This window comes from Ipomoea nil, unplaced genomic scaffold, assembly GCF_001879475.1.
Source record: "Ipomoea nil cultivar Tokyo-kokei standard unplaced genomic scaffold, Asagao_1.1 scaffold2826, whole genome shotgun sequence".
NCBI lineage: Eukaryota > Viridiplantae > Streptophyta > Magnoliopsida > Solanales > Convolvulaceae > Ipomoea > Ipomoea nil.
This window is the reverse complement of record NW_017619254.1, coordinates 2,582,086-2,602,879: the sequence shown is the minus strand read 5'-3', so window position 1 is coordinate 2,602,879 and position 20,794 is coordinate 2,582,086. Positions and strand designations below refer to the sequence as shown.

General features: G+C 33.9%; 3 protein-coding genes across 8 annotated transcripts; 1 reads left to right on the top strand and 2 right to left on the bottom strand.

Annotated features, from left to right (window-relative positions):
- The first annotated feature begins 7,468 nt into the window (after positions 1–7,468).
- LOC109158902 lies at positions 7,469–8,054 on the top strand. Its single transcript, XM_019306813.1, has one exon. The coding sequence runs from the start codon at positions 7,678–7,680 to the stop codon at positions 8,026–8,028; it is 351 nt and encodes a 116-aa protein (XP_019162358.1). The 5' UTR covers positions 7,469–7,677; the 3' UTR covers positions 8,029–8,054.
- A 10-nt stretch (positions 8,055–8,064) lies between these two features.
- Positions 8,065–12,212, bottom strand: LOC109158895 (pentatricopeptide repeat-containing protein At3g09060). Of its 6 annotated transcripts, none has more exons than XM_019306802.1 (5): positions 9,964–12,212; positions 9,423–9,481; positions 9,248–9,334; positions 8,859–8,959; positions 8,408–8,496 (listed from the first exon to the last, which is right to left on the bottom strand). In XM_019306802.1, exons 1-2 carry the CDS (start codon positions 12,065–12,067, stop codon positions 9,450–9,452), a joined length of 2,136 nt encoding a protein of 711 aa, XP_019162347.1. In that variant the 5' UTR covers positions 12,068–12,212; the 3' UTR covers positions 8,408–8,496; positions 8,859–8,959; positions 9,248–9,334; positions 9,423–9,449. The 6 variants fall into 6 exon arrangements, with proteins under 6 accessions (XP_019162341.1, XP_019162343.1, XP_019162347.1 ...); XM_019306799.1 differs by having other exon boundaries at positions 9,243–9,334; positions 9,423–9,487; positions 9,964–12,204; XM_019306797.1 differs by having other exon boundaries at positions 9,423–9,487; positions 9,964–12,204.
- A 1,135-nt stretch (positions 12,213–13,347) lies between these two features.
- Positions 13,348–15,382, bottom strand: LOC109158900 (proteasome subunit alpha type-4). The gene is made up of 2 exons (XM_019306810.1): positions 15,280–15,382; positions 13,348–14,336 (listed from the first exon to the last, which is right to left on the bottom strand). The coding sequence occupies exon 2, from the start codon at positions 14,326–14,328 to the stop codon at positions 13,582–13,584; it is 747 nt and encodes a 248-aa protein (XP_019162355.1). The 5' UTR covers positions 14,329–14,336; positions 15,280–15,382; the 3' UTR covers positions 13,348–13,581.
- Positions 15,383–20,794: the final 5,412 nt, after the last annotated feature.

The following is a 20,794-nucleotide window of genomic DNA, read 5'->3' as shown; positions in this document are numbered from 1 at the left end:
ACATTTGAAAATCATTTTTAAACTAAAGAGCACACTTGAAAATCATTTTTAAACTAAAGAGCACACTTGAAAATCATTTTTAAACTAAAGAGCACACTTGAAAATTATTTTTAAACTAAAGAGCACACTTGAAAATTATTTTTAAACTAAAGAGCACATTTGAAATCATATAAATATTAATAGTACTTAAACCAAATAAAAGGAAACCTGGTGTGATTTTAGTTCTTCGGCAAAAGCATCAATTTCAGGTTTTCTCATAATTCTCTCTAAAAGACCTGAAAAGTGAAAAATGCATATTATGGCTACCAAGATGATTTTTGTGCTCCACTGACATGCTGAATACATGAATATACCAGTATTACTTAAAGCAAATATTTCACTGGGATGAACAATTTGCATGTGTAGGAGGTAGAGTAGAATGCAGAATTTACGGATTCAAAACAAGCAGGACCATACCTATTACAAGATTGGATAAATTTTCAACTTTGAGCAGCGTTCATCCTGAGGATTGATAAAGAAAAAATTAGTCAAATTCCATAATGTTACAAAATAAATTCCATATACCAGTCAAAAATAATGTTCTTAGCACTCAATGCAGGGTTTCAAAAAATAGAATGCATGGATTCAAGTGACTGCATGAAGACTAGAAACACGCAGTTAGTAACACAAGTTAGGACCGAGTGCCACGGTCATGCATCATGAAGGATCTATGGAAGAAAATAGACACAACCTTGATTCAAGCTACAATATAAAGAAAGTTCCAAACAAAACTAAGGGTCTGTTTGGAAACCCAGAAAATGACTTCTGGAAAATGAGTCATTTTTCAAAAGTCATTTTCCTTTCCTGTGTTTGGCTGCACAATGGAAAACTGTCTTTTGGTGTTTGGTTCATTTTCCAGAAAATGATGGAAAATTATCTTTTGGTGTTTGATTCATTTTTCAGAAAATGAACAAAATGGCATACTAAAACATTTTAATTATTATATATCGAATATGACAATTTGAAATCACAATTACATGTTAGAAACAACATAATGCATAAATAATCAAGTCTTGAAAATTAAAATTCACAAATTAAGAAAAAGCATTTTATTATATAATCAATACAAAAAAATTAACAGAACATGATTTGACATAAAAAATCAAAAAAAAAAAATTGCATCTGGTTTTCCGCATCGAAAACCAGTGACTGCACTGGTTTCCGATTGAAAACCAGTGACTGCACTGGTTTCCCCAGCCGGAAACCAAACTGGTTTCCGGCTGGGGAAACCAGTGAAGAAGGTTGAAAAAAAAAATCGAAAAGGGGAAGTCATTTTTTGGGAGAAGAAGGTTTGAGCGTGTTTTGATTGGAAGATGGAAAATGACTTCCGCCAAAAAAAAAAAAAATAAAAAAAATAAGGGAAGTCATTTTCCGGATTTTAGCCCTCATTTTCCATTGACTAACTAGCATTTTCCTTTGACCATTTTATTTTCAACCTTCCCAAACACCACAAACCCGGAAAATGATTTCCAGAAGTCATTTTCTAGGTTTCCAAACAGACCATGAGTTCTAGTTTTAGCACAAGATTATTTGCCTACCTAACATATAAGAAACACAATGCTTTAGGAATACAGAAAATAAATACTTGAAAACCCTAAAAATCATTTTAAAAACTAAAAAGAATACTCTAAAACGCCGAAAATCATTTGAAAAATAACAAAGGGAAAAGAAGCTAAAAATAAAGGAAAGAATCATATCAAGAATGTAAATCTTAAAAAAAAATAACTCTGAAAACTATTTTAAATATTAAAAATAACACTTCAAAACACTGAAAATCATTTTAAAAATTAAAAAGAACACTTAAAAACGTGGAAAAAAAAACATTTTAAAAACTAAAAAGAAAACTTAAAAACTCGGGAAAATCAATTTTAAAATAACAAAAAAAAAATAACTCAAAAATGTGAGAAAAACCAGATGGGCGCGGCCTTTTGAAAAACAGAAAAGAATTTAAGACACAGAATAATCAAGAACAGGCAGGCAATGAAATTCCGACCACAGACCCACTAAATAATATATTGACATTGATTACTATTATTTTGAATAACAACCAATGGTAATTAATTGAGCAATCAAACATAGAATCTAGCCATATACACTAAATACATCTAACATTTATAGAAACTCAAATTCATTAATCAAAGAGCATAAATGACAGAAGGTGATTTACCTTAAGGAAATCTAGGGTTTCGTAGTAGCATCAGCGGAGGAAGAGTGGTGGTGGTGGAAGATGAGATTGTGCACGGCAGCCATCTTGCCGCGCTTCAGCCGTAGATTAAGATCAAGCATGAGCCTCTTCTTGGAAATCCCTTGTCGCAACATGAACAGAGCCGCCCTCACAACGTTCCAAAACCTCTTCGCTATAACGGGTAAATTGTTGGACTACATTTCTGCCGTCTTCCCTTTTCTTGAGATTTTGAATACTTCCCTTGATCTGCGATTGCACTGAAGGAGGAGGAGGATGAATGGTGATGGGCGGAGATCTATATACAGGAGTCAACAAGTGTACGTTGGAAACTTGGGGCACACTCCACCGACTTAAGTTATTTGGGTTTTAAATTTTAAATATTTGTGTTATAATGTTATACGGAGTATAATTTATTTTTCAAACACCCCATCAATATTTCATCAATTATGGAAAATAAAAGAAAAAAAATGAATAAAAGAATAAATCATAAAGGGAAAATGGCACTTTTTCCCCCTAAGTTATATATTCATAGCACTTTTTCCCCCTCAATTATTTATGTAAGCACATTAGCCCCCTCAATTATTTTAAAAGTGGTGATTTTTCCCCCTAATATATTAAATTGACATTTCTACCCTTAAAGTAAACATTTTATTTATTTTACTTCTCCAACAAATTATTGCGTATATGTAGCGATTACCACGGTTCGGTACGAACTGAACCAGACACTATAACAATCGAATTAAAAGTTTTCGGTTATGATTCAGATCTAGAACTCAATATTTGGATTTCAATTTATTAAATTTAAGAATAAAAAAACTGGATCATGAACCGTGAACCGGCGGTTCCGGATCCGATTCGCGATTTTGAACCGTCTTTATTTTAAAATTTTATTTTTTATTTTAAAATAGTCTAAATTCAACAATAAATATATTTTATTTTTTCAGTTCGGAACATGAACCGACCATTCCAGTTCGCTATTTTAATAAACTCTAAATATCGCGTTTTGATTATAAATTGTAATTGGGATATTTTGGTTTGGTTGCTAAAGTATCTGTTTGGTTTGAACCAAATTATAGTAATAATTTGTTGGAGAAGAAAAATAAATGAAATATTTTTTTTAAATATTTATTTTAAGGGTAAATATGTCCATTTAACATTTCAGGGGGAAAAAGAGCCACTTAAATAATTCAGGGGAAAAAAGTGCTATAAGTATATAACTCAGGGGAAAAAGTGCCATTTTCCCAATCATAAATGTGATAAATAATTTCATTTAATTTAAAAGCAATGTATAACTATCATATCACAATTTAGTGGAATTATTATAATTAAATAATTAATGCTTTTTATGTGATAATATATAAGAAAATCGCAACCATTACATGATAATGTATACAATATAAATTATGTAAATCTCATAAAGAATACTTTATGTGATGAATTTAATCGAGAAAATATTAACAAAAACTGAACTCATGATTTTTTTTATTATTATGAATTAATTTAACATGAATATAATTCATTTTATTAATCGATCTTTTACAATAAATAGTTACTATTATCCTAACAAAAAAAATTATAATTTATAATGTTTAAATACAAATATAATAATATTTTAAAAATCTCTCTCTTTTTCGCCACTTACTCATAGTCATTAATTTGAGACCACAATATATGTAAAAGCAAATAAACCAAAGAATACATATACAAATTGTCTTGATTTCTTTCTTGCTAACATATGCTTTTGTTGTACTTTGTGTTATAAACATATTTAGTGGACATCATTTATAACGGATGTAACGGATGCTTTGATTGCTCATTATGTATATTTATATCCTTTGTAATTGACACACCTTATATCATGGTGTGGAGATGAATGAAAAGATCGGCATTCCCTCTCCATTCTCTATTTCCTTTATCGAAGTAAGATGTGGACAAATAATATCCAAGGAGGAGTGTTATAAACATATTTAGTGGACATCATTTATAATGGATGCTTTGATTGCTCATTATGTATATTTATATCCTTTGTAATGGACACACCTTATAGGCTTATATCATGGTGTGGAGATGAATGAAAAGATTGGTCTTTCCTCTTCATTCTCTATTTCCTTCTTCTCCTTACTTGCGTTTATATTATTTTATTCAACACTTTGTTCATTTATTTGATTCTATTACTTTTTCTCGTACTAGGACTATGTGGTCCAATGGTACCCGGGTTGGAGCCTCAGTGGAGACGTTATTGGTTCTTTGTGTTTCAGTAGGTTGAGAAAGTATATGAACAGATACTACAATGTAATAGAGCCAGTAACTTTCAAAAAAAAATTACTTTTTCTCGTTCTTATTTTTAGTTCATTTATCAATTTTTGAGTTTAATTTGTCTCTTTGCCTTATATCGGAGTACGTTTATGTGTATGCAAACAGCAGACATGCTATTAACAGATTATATGCATGTAATTAACATATTATGTGCTTATAATTTATTTTAAAGCACATAATTTGTTAACCACAGACACATCATATGTTAATATATACACATAGCCCGAACCTGATTTTAGACCATGATCTACAACTCAAAGTAAACTCTAATTCCTGGTATAATTTACCAGTAGATAACTGTTTGTACACTCAAATGGGGACACTATTCGTGTTACAGGGCAACACAATGGACCCAAGACTCGGAACAACAACGGATTCACTCATCTTCTAGGTGCTCGGCGCTTTCGCTGACGACGGCGCCCGGCGGGAACTATCTGAGTACGATGCTGGTTAACGTTGTCACGGAGATTAGTACTAGGAAGGGTGGTCCGGGGTGGATACCCCATAATTTGATCTATGGTGGGCTAGCTGCACTATTTTGTCTGGCTGTTGGCTGTGCTGAGTGTGATGAATTTGGGGGTGTTCATTTTGGTTGCCAAATGGTACACTTACAAGAAGGCATGCACTTAATGTTTAATCCGGATGATACTAGAAGGAATTAGAATGTGAAAGAATGAGTAATGAGATAAGTAGAAGGAACTAATGGATAGAAATAACAGGTGATATATAACATGGGTAAAGAATATCATCATTTTGTCTAAGAAATTTTCATAAGAAATATCATTATTTTGCCTAATAATTTTACAAGAATCTGAGAATATAATTATTTTGACTAAGAAATTCTCGTAAGAAATCCCTACAAGAATCTACCAAAGAAAATAATCATTTTATATAAAAATAAATGTTGCAAAAAACGTTAGGCGCCCCCTAGGCGCCAAGGGGGCGCCTAGGCGCCGCCGATTTTTTTTTTAATTTTTTTTTTAATTAAAAAAAAATTTAATTAAAAATTTTCAAAATTTAGTACTAAAACATAAGGTTTTCATAGTTATTTCATAGAAACTATTTACAAAAGTGGTTGTAAAATTGTTCAAAAGATTGTTTAAACCATCTAAATATATAAAAAACTAAAATTAAGAGCTAAAGAAGCATTTTTTTGAGAAATTAGTGGACCAAACCGCCTTCGACAGTTTGCGGTGTATAGATCTCGAAAAAATACGCGATTTAAAAGTTATGCCTTCCGAAACTTTTCCGACATTTAAAAAAAAAAATCGCCGACCGGCCGGTTAGGCGGCCGGCCGCAGAGATTGCCGATTTTGGCCTTCTTCGCGGCGGCGCAATGGCGCCTAGGCGCGATTTTTGCAACATTGATAAAAATTCCTACAAGTATTTTACCTATAAATAATGGATCATTCATGAATTATATTGATTCATTCATTCTTTAACTTCATCCACCTTGGCCAATAGTTGTTGTAACTTAAAATGAATCCTTCACACCAACCAATTCAATTCATTTTTCAACTTCTCACAATTTTAATTTCACATAATAATACTAATGAAGTCAATAGATTCTCTTTTCTTAATTATCATTACTTACCTAGCATGTATCGAGGTGTTTTCTCAACCTATTCAATTTCTACTCCATTGGGATTACTCCCCCTACACCAGCAAGTAATCTACCTTTGTTAGAATTTCTTGAATATCTAACACAAGAAATATAAACACTTAAAGAAACACCACGTCCAAGCATATTGAAAAGTCGATGAATAAATGAGGATGAATTGTTGTTATATAGAATATGACTCAACATTAGTAAAGATGTAGTAATTAGAAATGATAAAAGTGGTAACAACTTTTGATGCGGCATTGTTGAATTTGATAACTAGTATCATCACCAACTTGAGCCAACAAAAAGAAATAAACATGTATTGCAAAATCATTGGGGGAGACTAACTCATGTAGTTTCAAAGTTCATTGGTTGTTATGAACAAATTTTGTATAAGGAAAGTTGCTTAAATGAAGCTAATTAAAAAAATAAAAATAAAACAATTATATCGCAAAATTGAGAAAAGAAAATTGTATATTTTTACATGCTTAGAAAGTGCTAAGGAATGAATAGAAGTAGCATAACTAAGATGTGAAGGCCGTGGATGCTAACTTTACCAGAGATAGAGGTTCAAAGAGAACAAAAAATATCAAGTTAGGGAAATACAAATCATCACTATAAAAAATATTTTCACAAGCAAAGTGAAAACCCATTTGTGGGAGTGTCTACCACTCATCCTATGGAAAGTGACTCTTCTAAGATGAAAAGAAAAAGAAAGCAATCACCAATACAATTAACGAAATCGGAAATACAAGACAATTGACTAGCAATTGACTATGAAAATGTTAAAGTTAAATCTTAAGAAATAGTACATGAAACGACAAGAAAAAATGTTGAAACAACAAGAAGAATGGGAGAAAAATATACGGAGTATTATTAATCGAGCTGATGCAACTAAATACATTAACTATGAATGAAAATAAAAAATAATTGTACAAGAAACAAATGAAAAAGTTATTAAATGAGTAAGTGTATAATAAATTTAATTTGTATGTATTTGCAATGGTTTAGTAAGTTTGCAATGGTTTCATACTGCAAAGATTTACATTACAAGCAGTAAAAAAGAAAAAATTAAAAAAGAAAACTCCATGTCACTTTGCTAGTGATGAAATTTCAGGATAATGTTATTCTTATAGGCTCTCTCTTTTTGTCATTTTGAGCTCTACTTATTTATATATGGAGTATGTTCGTTAAGCCTAAAGTACAACTCTCAAAAAAAAACAAGTAAAGCATGTTAATATACAGGTTAAAATGCCGTGCACGCAGCATTTTAAAATATTCCCATTTTTAAAAAATGAAATGGGTACCTAAAAAACAAAAAACATTACACATAAGCATGAGGGCCCACAAGCAAGACACTTTTTATTTGAATGATAAGAACAAAGTAGTTCCAAGAACTCAAAATGGATAAGTCGTTAGAGGTTCAGAACACTTCCATTTTACACCTGCAGGAAGACTCTTCTTCCCCTACTACTCCATCTTTCTTCCCCAAACCTAAATCAATCAAAGTAGAAAAAACAAAAAGAAAAAAAAAATGATTTACCTCAAAGCAATACATTCCTCTTTCACTCTCACCCAGCATCCTCTTCTTCCCACAAGAGGCCACTTCAAGAGGAAGAACCCCATACTCTCATTCTGCAAGTCCAATGATTCTACAGATTCAGATGCTCCTCCTCCTCCTCCTCCTGAAGGAGATGCGCGTAATCAGGAACTGCTTGCCAGAATTGCAATGCTTCAGACCCAGAAAGTTCGCCTGACTGACTATTTAGACGAAAGAGCAGCCTATCTGACCCAGTTTGCTGAAGAAGCCAATGCCGAGATGAATCAGATAGGAGAAAATGCCCTCAAAGAGCTTGATGAAGCTGGTGCAAGGGTCTGTGTCTGACTTCTTAGTGTCTAGCAACTGTTTAGAAATCCTGGGATTTACCGCTGGATGTTTCATCTCTTGATTTCTGAATTTTGTTGGTTTTGTTGAGCAGATTATGGAAAATATCGAGAACCAGATGCAAGCCTTTGAAGAATCAGTAGAGATGAATAAGCAGGAGATTGAAGAGAATGAAAAGCAGTTAGCAGACTTTGAAGGTCAAATAGAGAAGGATAGAAACGAAGGGTTGTTCTTTAAGAATCTAATGCAAAGAAAACCTGTGGACAAAGCAAAAGCTAAGGAAGAGATGGAGAAAATTGGGAAGCTTAGTAGAGAGAGTGCAGGGTCAAAAACTCGAAGAAATATTTACCTGGCGCTAATCTGCATAGTAGGAGTTGGAATTGTTGATGCATTGATCACTTCACCCTCCAGCTGGCAAAAACCCACAATTCTTGGGATAATTTTGGTAGGCTTGCTTTCTCAGTATGTCTATGAACAAACAATGATATCAGAAACAGAAACAGAAATAACTAGAAAACAGAAATCTGGAGAAGAGAAAAAGTAAATCCATTTTATTCCATATGAAGAGGTTTAAATACTAATTCTCTTGTGAAATATGTATATAGCATGAGTCATAACCCCAGAATAGATCTTATATTACTTGAGGCTAATACATCATGCCACTTCTCTTTTGCATCAGCAATTGTGTTTGGTAAGCCCACTGCTGCTACCAAAGCCATTGATATAACCGATGCTTTATATTAATTATCTGACTTTCAAAAATGTATATTACATATGATGTAGCTTTATATTAATTATTTGACCGAAGTACTATTTGTTGTGTAGCTTACATATGTCATGTGTATACTGCCAAGTGCTCACAAGCGGATGGTAGTCAAGAATTCAAGCCCTTTTTCTCTCTAACAAAAAAGATTGCATATATCTTCCATCCCTGCATGATGCAGGAGCCTTGCACATTAGGTTCAACCTTAATAGCATACACAACTCTGGCAAATCTTTTGCATGAATATGTTAGATAAATAGATAGTCCTAGTTTGCTACCTAAAACCAGAAGTAGAAACGCTACTCCCACCCAAAAGTCTAGAACAAAAAGATAGTTAGATCCCTTGAAGCCGAAGCTTCCATATAATGTAATAAAACAATGACAGTTTTCAGTTGCCAGCAGTTCCATAAGAACAAGTCCAAACTTTAGGATCAAAAAAAACTAGCAGTACCTTACCCTATTTAAAGAATATTCCCTTTGCATCAAAAGCACAATTCGATAACTGGAACATCTTTCATATCTTTACTTTGAATTCCTAGATTCCTGCACAAGTAATTTATGATACAGGCCATACATTATAATGCATCCCCAACAGAATGCCAGATATATTAAAGGTTGTCAGGTTGAGTACCATAGAATATAACTTGAAGATGAGGATCTAGAGGGAACTGACTTCATGACCTTGATTTTCTAAAACTGCAAAAGTATTTAGACAACCATGTTAGGCCATCACATTAAAAGCAACGATCTAAAGAATACTATAGCCAATCAATATCAGCAGCACAAAATCATATAAACTTTAAAAATATTCTTCTGTAGAAAAGCAGGTATCTGGTGGAAAGCCATGCATGATGAGCAGCATTTGCATAACTTGAAATGGAGCAACACTCTGTTAATACAACATATCAGGATGCACACATTATGCCCACATATCAAAGCACAACGCAATTACAATCTAAAAAATTGAAATTAACACCTAATGGTTACAAAAACTGTCAAGCATGAATAATAGAACAAATAGACACTCTCAATGAACTGTTAAGAAGAATAGTAACAATGCAATGTATTGTTGTTCCCATGTACTACAAACCCAGAAGAAATTTAAATGGGCAAACCAACTGTAGTTCTATAAATCTCAAATAAACAGACAAGTTTAGGAGAAGAAGACTTACTTTGCATGGTTGATAAATCAACATTATCACATTGAATTTCACCATAAATAACAGCTCTGACGAGTATGTTCCATGTAATTACAGTTGGGTAGACATTCCTACTCAGAGCATCATTCAAGAACAAGTTGGCATCTGATATCCTATTGCAAAAAGAAAGCCCTTTAAGAGTAATATTGTAAGAAATGATATCAGGCTGAAATCCACCTCTGAGAATGCGAGCCCAAATTGCAGATGCATTTCGACTGTCCCTAGCTTTGTAAAATCCCTCCATAAGTGTGTTGAGAGTAACCAGATTGGGGACACAGTTCCACTGGCTCATGTTAAGATACAGATGCAATGCTTGTTCAAGTTTTCCAGCAGAGCAGAACCCATGAATCATAACATTACCTATAGTTGTATCAGGCTTGACACCCCTGCTAAGAACTTGATTCCACAAGTTCAACGCCATGTCTAACTTGCCAGTTTTGCAAAGACCATTGATTAACAAGCTATATGTTATAATGTCTGGCTTCCATCCTTTCTGAAGCATATCCTTAACAATGTCATAGGCTTCACCAAATTTTTCAGCATTGCATAGACCATGAACAAGGATGTTATAGGTCACTACATTGGTTAAGCAATTTTTATTGCCTAGTTCACCAAAAAATCTCAATGCGTCCTCAATCTTATTACCTTGGATAAAGCCACTAATTAGTGCATTGCAAACAGCGGGATTTACTTTACTGCCACTTTTTCCCATATGATCGATAATAGCAGCTGCTTCACACAGTCTTCCTTCTGTGCATAACCCCTTAATGATAGCCGAATATAGATAAGCATCTGGCTCTCCTCTACTGTCATCAGCCTCCTTTAACACCTGTAGTGCCATGTTCACATTTGAATTTTTGCAAAGCCCATGAACCAAAATTCCATATGTCATAGAGTCAGCAACATACCCATTCTCCTTAAAGAGCTCCAAAACAGCAATTGCTTCCTCCACCATTCCATTCTCAAACAACCCTTTCATAAATATATTATAACTAGAAACATTTCGACAATCTTCCCTTGCCATTAACTCCCACAACTCAAAACAATGTTTAATCTTCTTAAACTTGCAGTACCCATTAAGCAATGCATTATATATCACAACATCTGGTAATATCCCACTCTCAGTCATCTCCTTATAAAGCCTCTCGGCCCCATTGATATTCCCTGACTCACACAACCCATGAATTAATGAGCTATATGTAAAGACATCCATTTTTACCTTGTTTTTCTTCATCCTATCCCATAGTTCGAACGCCTCACTAAACCTCCCGCACCTAGACAACCCACTGATCATTACATTATAGCTAACCACATTTGGATATGAAGACTCACTTTGCAATAACCTATCCCATATCTTTTTGGCACCTCTCGAATCACCTTCTTTGAAAAGTCCATCCATTAAAATATTATAACACATGGCATCTGGTGTCACTCCCCTACTAAACATTTCATCGAACACCTCTAAGGCATCATTCAAATCACCATTCTTTACAAGCCCATTGATCAAAGTCCCATAACTATACACATCAGGCTTCAAGTTCCTCTCCCACATCAAATTTAAGATCTCTTTTGCCTGGAAAAACTTCCGCCTCTTGCACGCAACTGTAATCAAAATATTGTAGGTTTCAGAGTTGGGTGAAACCCGCATTGTCTCAAAGTGTCTAAAAAACAACTCTGCTTTGCCCAACTGATTCGAAACCACAAAAGCGTTGAACATACTATTGTAAGACCTGACCCCAGGTTGACACCCGAAAATCGCCTTCATATTTTGAAAAACCTCTACCGCTTTATCCACCATGGAGTTTTTCGAGTATGCTTTGATAACGGTGAGCGCTAAATCCTCTGACCACGGGCATTTCTGGGTCCGAATCATGTCGGTGATTCGAGTAATGTGGATAGCAAATCTTCGGTCGGAGGAGAGACGGCGGAGGATGTAATTAAAGACGGCGTCATTGTGAGCATAACCCGGATGCTGACTCGCTATATCGAAGAGGGCGAGTGCCGAGTTAGGGTTCTTCTCAGACTTTAGGAGTTTTAAGAGAGCTTTCGGGGAGAGCTTCTCCGGCAACTGGACCATGAGGTCGGATTTTCTGTGTTAGATTCCCGGCATGTTCAGGATTTAAAGTACTGTAATTCTGGGAAGATTTCAATTGAACACCCTTATGTTTCTAGCAATAATAATTAGATCCTTATTGTTTTCAAATATTTTTCGAAAATGCCCTAATTAGTAATTAATTGAGTTTTACGAATACTATATTTACCCCACACACACTTTATATCGGATGTGGTACGTCTTGATGATAAAAATGAAAGATTCATTTTTTTTTTCTTCCTCCCACAAAATCAAGATATATTGTACACTAACTTATTGGGTATTGTTGAGTGAGTGGGACTCATCCATCATTAACTAAACGTCAAGGTTTCGATCCTTAACTTTAGGTGTAGAGTAGCCTTAAATTTCCAGGTCAGTTGTTCCACCTAATAGAGAGTGACGTTTCGATCCTTAACTTTAGGTGTAGAGTAGCCTTAAATTTCCAGGTCAGTTGTTCCACCTAATAGAGATACATACAATTCAGCAATGGAATTAGTCACTATGTTCGAACGTAAAAATCGAACGTGGAAAGTGGAAACCTTAAAAAGATATATTGTACACTTCTTATTTTATATTACTGTGGATATCTATCGAGTTATACATAGCCCTCTTATATTTTATATTTTTTTAATGGCACTCTTAACAAATGAAAGTCACATCAGGAGAGTAAAAAAACATTTTTTCTATCTCATATGAGCGGCAATAGAGCGGATAAAATTAGATACCAACTCAACTGCACTCTAATAGGCAAGTTTATATATAATGGGCAACTCTAATCAAGTTAGTCGGACAGTTGACTTATAATCATAATGTTCTATATTCGGCAACCTAGACTGATTTGGTTGCTTGCCACTAAGGTCACAAGACAACCTTGAGATAGTGACTACAGACTTTCCCATAAATCAAAGTTATAACTTATATAATATATATATAAAATCAAATTTGTTTCCAGTTCAGATATTAAATATTGAATCTATTTTGTGTTTCACAGAAAGAGTAGTGAACAATGAAGGAAGAAGAGATCCTTGAGTCACTAATGAAAACCAAACCACTTCCAAACATTAACAACTTTTTGAAACATGCATGCAAATCCAAAAATAGCATTATTATTGATGATTACTTCAATGTGTTCATCCCTCAGCGCATGAACAGGCAAACTAAAGTGCTGTCATCCTGGGAGTTCTAAACACTTGATAAATATTTGTTCCATTTCAACTTCTCATTCTGATTAGTCTAAACAGCAATCACTGTATGATTGTATGTGATTATAGCAACAGATTGTAAGAAAACTTCATAATCTAGCATATATGATATGACAACATAGATAAGAGGCAACAAAGGAAATTGAACAGCAGTATTGCTGGGATAATCCACATGACCAAACAAGTTCCGAAACATAATTGAACAGTACCTAATTCACCATTATATTGAACAATCCCGAGTTTCAAAAGAAGTACAAGCATGGTCTGAGAAGAGAGTTAAAATCATATGAAGTGGTTTTAGGTCTCCACGGTGGGTTGGGTCAATCCAAGCTTGGCAAGCAATTTATTCAGGGACTCGGGTGAGTGCACTAGGTACTTAACTTTTCCATTAGAGAGGAATACCTCGGCCAGTTCGAGCTTCTCTGAAGTAAGACTTGTGCTATCCATTGTCTTGCTAAGCACCTTGAGAGCAAGCTGAACAGCCTCCTCCCTTGTGATCTCATCCTTGTAGTCCTGCTTTAGCATTGATTGTGCAGCTTGATTGTTTGCTCCGATTGCTGCAGCCTTCCATCCTCCATAGTTTCCGCTCGGGTCACTCATGTAGAGCTGGAAGCCATAGTTCTTATCCCATCCTGCAAAGAGAAAAGAAACTCCAAACGGACGGAGTCCACCGAACTGTGTGTAGCCTTGTTTAGTGTCACATAGAGACTGAACTAGCTGTTCTACCGGCATTGGTTCTTGGTAAGCGTAAGTATATCGTTGAGCCTGGACCCTAGCAGTGTTAATAAGAATGTTGGCATCAGACATTATTCCTGCGACAGCACATGCCACATGGTCATCAATCTTGTACATCTTCTCGGTAGATGTTGATGTCTGAAGAAGCTTGGAAGTGACCTTCTTTTCACCAACCAACACAACTCCATCTTTAGATAATATGCCTATGGCACTGCCAGCATTTCCAATTGCCTCCATTGCATACTCAACCTGGTACAGACGACCTTCAGGAGAGAAGATAGTTGTACGGCTATCATACCTTCGCGACATTGTGAATTCTGCAACAAACGAACTTAACAACTTCAGCAGAAAGACTAATTGTCAATGGGTCTTGTCATCTATGAGAATAGTAACAGTACAGTAAAACAATTCTGAATTATAACTTAAATGGTTTGAAATGCTCAAAAGATATGTGCTTTAAAAACCGACAAACATCACCTATGAAACTTCTAAACTTTTACAAACCCAAATGTCTATTAACTAACAATCAACTCCTTTTGACAACAGTACTTATAATACATAAAATTTGAATGGTAATTAGGATTTAGCAAACATAAAGGCTGCAAAAATAAATTCCCACAGTTTTACTGAAATTAATTGATTTAATTCTCAACAGGACAACCACATTGCATAAATTTAATCCATCAAAACTTACATTGACAAGATGAGTTACACAGTGCAGGTACATAAGCATTCCCTCACAATATGGCAATATCATCTATATCATTCTCAGATGATTAATTATAAAGTTAATTTAACTATTTTAATTCTCTTGTGTATATTTAGCAAACACATTCAATCTTTTCCAACCCTACGAATCTCTAATTTAAACCACAAAAAATGTGAAAATCATAAGAACATAAAGGACTCCTTCAATCCCCTTATACTCTTCTGGTGTATTGTCTACCATTTTTCCACTTAGTTCATTAACTCCAAATGAGCCTATCACCTATTTACACCGCTTTAAGATTATCATATCGCCAAAAGAAATTTATAAAAGAATAGTATATTTCTTTCAAATTCTAATCTCCCAAGTCAGTAGTCAGACGACACGGTTCTGTTCACCTTTACATTCAAAATCTAGCAAATTTTGCTGGTACACTAAATTGAAAGATCGAGTTTTCAGCAAATCAATCACTATAAAAACGAACATCAGGCATAAATAATTTTAACAGAAACAAGCGTTCAAGTATAGAGACATAAAGAGATTCAGAGAGAAACCTGATGAATTGCAGAGCACTGGATTTTCAGAATTGAGTGAGTCGACTCGGTTCAGCTTAGCCTCCTTCTATTTCTTCTTCGTATGCTTTTTTCCCAAGCTTTCTTCCCTGAAACAGACGACTGTTTGCTATTTGGGCCCGATTGAGAATTTCAGGTCCATCTCGGAAGTAATTAAACATATGGGCCAATACTCACAACCCAGAATGCAACCCAATATTTCTTATTTTGGATTTGTTTAGTGTTATCATGACTTCATTATTACATATACATTGGCTATAAACTATAATGTTCATTTGGCTAAATCTTTGGCATTAATTTGTGTTTCAATTGATACATTTTATACAAATGAGTTGTTGTTAAGTATGAGGAGCTCAATTATTTTTTAAGTAATCAAGAAAAATGCAATAAGTCAGCAAGCGGCAAGAAGGCAAAGACACTTTTTCGATGCGGTTTCTGCTGCCTCCAACTGGCCTCCCGGGGGCCCCGTTTGAGGCCCGAAGCACTGGAGTGATCCAGTAGCCGGGAAGGGGCCTAGAAGTGCCGGATGTGCTTGACGGTCCCCCATAATACGCTAACTTGGGGACTTCTTATTCCAGCTGTTCCAAGAGTCTCCGCTAGTTGAAGCGATCGGGTCAAAAAACCAGACCCAGTCTCTCTTGGAATCCTGAATATGCCCGGAAAGAGGAGGACTCCATGATTATTCGTTCGCCGGAACCATCAACGTATTGAAAAAATTATTTCATAAAAAGTCTAACAATAACTCAACGCAACTTAAATTGACGTATTGAAAAAATTATTTCATATAAAGTCTAACAATAACTCAACTCTAATTTAAAAATCAACATTTATTTATGGTCCACAATATAATTTGCCCTACGGATCATTCCACTTAAAAAGAGTGTGAATTTCTTACAGTACAAATTATACCATGAATCATAGTTTACATTGTAAGAAGAATTACATATACAAATTTGTTTTTAATATACTGTATGTTTTTTTTGTGTGTGTATGTTCATTTTAAAACAGTATATATACTATAAATGAACATGCAAAACAAATTTAAAAAATCCATATCAAAATACTTCGTATCACCCTACTAAACATGATAACTATGGACACATAAATTGTTAATTGTATATACAAAATTTGTTAACTGTAGACACATAAGATGTTGGTTAACATGTTATGTGTCTACAATTAACATATTATGTATCTACAGTTAATAGTTTATGTGTCTGTAGTTAATATCTTATGTGTATGTAATTATTGTGTGATGTGCCTTCAATTTATTTACAGGTACATAAATAATTAACTACAAATATATAATGTGACATATGCAAGTACATAATCTGAAGGTTATTTTTTATCAGGGTTGACAATGTAAGGCAAACTCTGATCCATTGTATAATTTGCCGATGTCATTCTTTACAACTATATAATTTTTTACCCTAAAAAATGTGGTTAAGTAAGTGAAATGTGAATATCATACCATAAAGTCATGGGTTTTATTTTTATCAATACTCTCTAGTTGAGCCCGTCACACAAACTTTTTTCTAGTGCTATTTACTACTCATATATGACTTGCAAACTATTACCCCCCCCCCCCCCCCCCCCCCCCCCCCGCCAAAAAAAAAAAAAAAAGGCTTACTCAATGTACCATCAAATAGTGACGGTGAGTTTTCATCGTCACATAACTATATGCTCCGTAATTTATTCTTATTTTTCTTATAAAATATTTCATCTATCGATGACATTTTACCTTACATGTTTATTATTCATTAGTCAAACAAATTATGTTTTCTTTGTTTTTTCTTATTTTTGTTTTTTTTTAATACTACATATGTCTCATTTTATCTGTTATACTTACTATTCATTAGTCAAATCAACTCTTTCTTCTTTGTTTATTTTATTTAGTATTTGTTACTTATTTTTAAATTTGATTTTTTATGTTTAATAGTATTTTCCTAGTGCATTTTCTAAATATATAAATTTTGTAAACTACTACTAAACTTAATATTATGAAAAATTATATTATAAAATATAAATAACTTAAGTTAAACCTCGTTAACTGAACTAGACACATAAAATGGGACGGAAGGAGTAGTACTTTTAATGTAATTTCTAATTGGAAAATGCTATTTACCCTTACTACCCTACATATGCCACTCAGAAACTTGCCATTTCCTGATGTGATAAGTTGTAATAGATTTATTTTCCTTATTTTTTCTTTTTTTATTTTAAATCTCAACCAATTAAAACTTGCAGGTGGCAAGTTTGTGAGGAATAATGTAAAGATATCTTGTATGCTTCTTTCTAAATAAATAAATTTTGTATATTAATACTAAACTTAATATTATGAAATATTTAATTAAAAATAATTTCATTTAAACATAATTAACTAAATTAGATATATAAAATAAGATAGAGAAAGTATATTTTGTTAGCCATGCATGATTAGCCTAGCCCCACCACATATTAGTGTGTGTGTTCGTGCACGTTACAAAAAAAAAAAAAAAAAAAAAAAAAAAAAAAAAAAAAAAAGTGATTTTACATTTTAATCATAAGTTAGTCAGTTAAATAAAATATATATATCGTTACTTCAAAAATATTATCAAATAAATAAAGAATAATTCTTATATTAGAAAGTTACACGTTTAAATCTTATTATTATTTTTCTGATTAAATTTGTTGTTGGGTAATATGGTTGTAAAATCTCAAAAATAATAATAATCTTACGGAAAGATTAATATTATATGAGAAAACAGAAAATTGGGAAGGAAAAGGTTGAGTGTTTGGGTATAGGTTTAGCACGAGTTCGAACACAAGGTTCTTTTCCTTAAAACCTTATTTGCTACCTCCCACAAGTGCTAGGAGCGTTGTAGCCTAGGTTTCCCAGGATAAAACGTGCTACGATTCCTTGTTTAAGCACCTAAACGAGGAACCCGGCAAACAAAGCAAAGTAGAGAACACTAGTTGGTAAAGAAGAGAGTAGAAGCAGAGTTTTGGGAAACTGAAAGCTACTGGAATTCCTTTCGTTTTTGTACTATATGTAAAATGCTACTGCTTCTACCTCTCTTTAAATTGGTGTTAAAACCAATTGTGTAACACCTGTAACGGTCACCACTAAGTAGGATTAAACTCAGAATTTAAAAATTGGAATTAACACCTGTAACGGTCACCACTAAGTAGGATTAAACTCAGAATTCCGTAACAGATGAGTGTTGGGGTGCAGGTTCACACGAGAGATTTTGATTTGCACCCCCCCGCGCGAGAGAGCCTCTATACTATACAATTCTACAAGCTTGAAAAGAGCTCATGTATATAAGGGGGGCAAATCTTGTTTCCAAACCAATGTGGGACAAAGTCCTACATTTTCCCTTCATTTCCCAACTTAAATGGGTCTACTTTGAGTATCAATATCTCATTCACCCATTATCCGTTTTGAGCGTACAATATATCAATCTCTTCGTCTTACTACGAAGAATCCGAATCCACTTTGACCCGACCCAAATCGAAAGTGGACCCCATTGATAATTGTACCACAAAATAGCCACTTAATATGCCATTTTAAATTAATTTTTCCAACATTTGTTACACAAAATCTTCGTAGAGATGTACACAACTGCAATCAGTTATAATGTTTTTTTTTTTTGAAGGAATCAATTATCATGTTCTAAAATCTATAATTTAAAAATAATAATTCAATAGGGCGGCCATGGCTGGTTCAACGCCTAGCTACCACCGGGCGCTAATTGAATTCGACCAAATTAAATGGGAACTTGCCCGGATATTTATTTTGACTTTGTCAATAATAATAACAATATAATGAAATACAATGATATTGTAAAAATATTTTGTGTTTTGTAAAATTATTGCACACTTTTCTCTTTGCACTTTAAAATGATAATTTATAATTTCATCAAACTACATTATATGAGTTTAATACTACCTCCGTCCCATTTTGTTTGTCTGGTTCGGTTAACGAGGCTTGACTGAAGCTATTTTTACTTCAATTTTTCATAATATTAAATTTATTTTTAGTATATAAAATTTATATATTTAGAAACTACATTAAAAGTACTATTAAACATAAAAAATCAAATTTAAAAATAATTAAAAATTACTAAAGAAAATAAACAATGAAGAAAGAGTTGGATTGACCAATGAATAGTAAACAGGACAGGCAAAATGGGACAGAGGGAATATTATATAATGGAACCTTAGTTAAGTTAGTTAAACTATTAATTTGATATTCATAAGATTTTTAATTTGATTATTCATAAAAATTTCTTATTGACTTTTTTTTTTGTAGAAGAACGGGACCAAAGGCCCCTTCGGGGATTAACGTATCCTGCGTGTGGCAACACTGTTAGCATATCGAACCAGCAACTGAAGAAGCCCGTCTGGAGACTGAGTAAGAACAGAAGTACTCAATGGCGAACTTTGCCCAAGGTTGGCTAAGAAATCAGCACACTAATTGCCTTCCCGGAGCATGTGAACGAGATTGAAACGTGGGGAACGAGCTAATGAGTGATCTGCAATCAACGACTAGACTTTATTGGTTTGAGTCACCCATGTCATTCAAAATCAGTAACATAATTAGTTTCTGAATGATAGATTGTGAAAAATGACATAAAATTGAGCTCGAATAATTGCAGTGTTTGAAATACACCAAATGTGGTGGGGTTATCGTGGGTGTCAGACACTGATTTTCCAAATTCCACCTAATAAATCACTAAATCACCGAGTTAGAATGTTGAGTGGAGCGAGAAAATTTTATTTTTTTGTAGGTAAATAACAAGATAAGGATTGTGGACAAAAAGAAATAACTACATTTAAAAAAAAAAAAAAAAATGTTCACTTATATTAAAAGCGGTACAGTTTCGCCGCATTTATAATGAATGGTGTTCACACAATCGCACATGTAGCTGGACGCCTGCACCCTTGGATCTAACCACATTTCTCGTTGGATTTTTTTTTTTTCTCCCCATTTTGCGTTTTGCTACTTGTTTTTTCGTATAAAAAAATATTGTTATTGTTGAACCCCAACCCCAAGGGCCCCCACACTCCGGCCCAATAGAGCGGTGGGAGGATGTAAATCATGGTGACTCAACTGAACATTAATCACAGAGGCTAGACCGGTGCTCACTGCGCACAAGGAACCCTCCTTACTTTGAGATGTTGCTCCCACACTGTTGCGGGTGAGACTCGATCCCTGATCATTCTTCCAAAGTTTCACCTCTATGACCAGTTGAGCTACTCATGCGGGCAAAATACTGTTATTGTTATTTCAATTCCTGGTTGTTTCCTTCCAGGTCCATTGTCGTCCTTCTTCAAGCTCATCCGCCGTCAACTAACAGAAAAAAGAGGATTAATTGTGAATTAGGGGATTAGCCAACTTATTTAATCATTTACTGTTTGCTGTGTTACCTAAAAATCACTTTTAGCCTTATATTACTTTAAAATAATTAAAATGTCACGGACGATAATTTAATAAACAATAATTTTTTTGAGT

Coding starts and splice junctions, on each gene's coding strand:
- LOC109158902 (XM_019306813.1), top strand. CDS start 7,678: ATGATTTACCTCAAAGCAATACATTCCTCTTTCACTCTCACCCAGCAT.
- LOC109158895 (XM_019306796.1), bottom strand. CDS start 12,067: ATGGTCCAGTTGCCGGAGAAGCTCTCCCCGAAAGCTCTCTTAAAACTC. Junction 8,497..9,963: donor TGATTTATCAACCATGCAAA/GTAAGTCTTCTT, acceptor GTTTGTTCATAG/ACATACTGAGAAAGCAAGCC.
- LOC109158900 (XM_019306810.1), bottom strand. CDS start 14,328: ATGTCGCGAAGGTATGATAGCCGTACAACTATCTTCTCTCCTGAAGGT.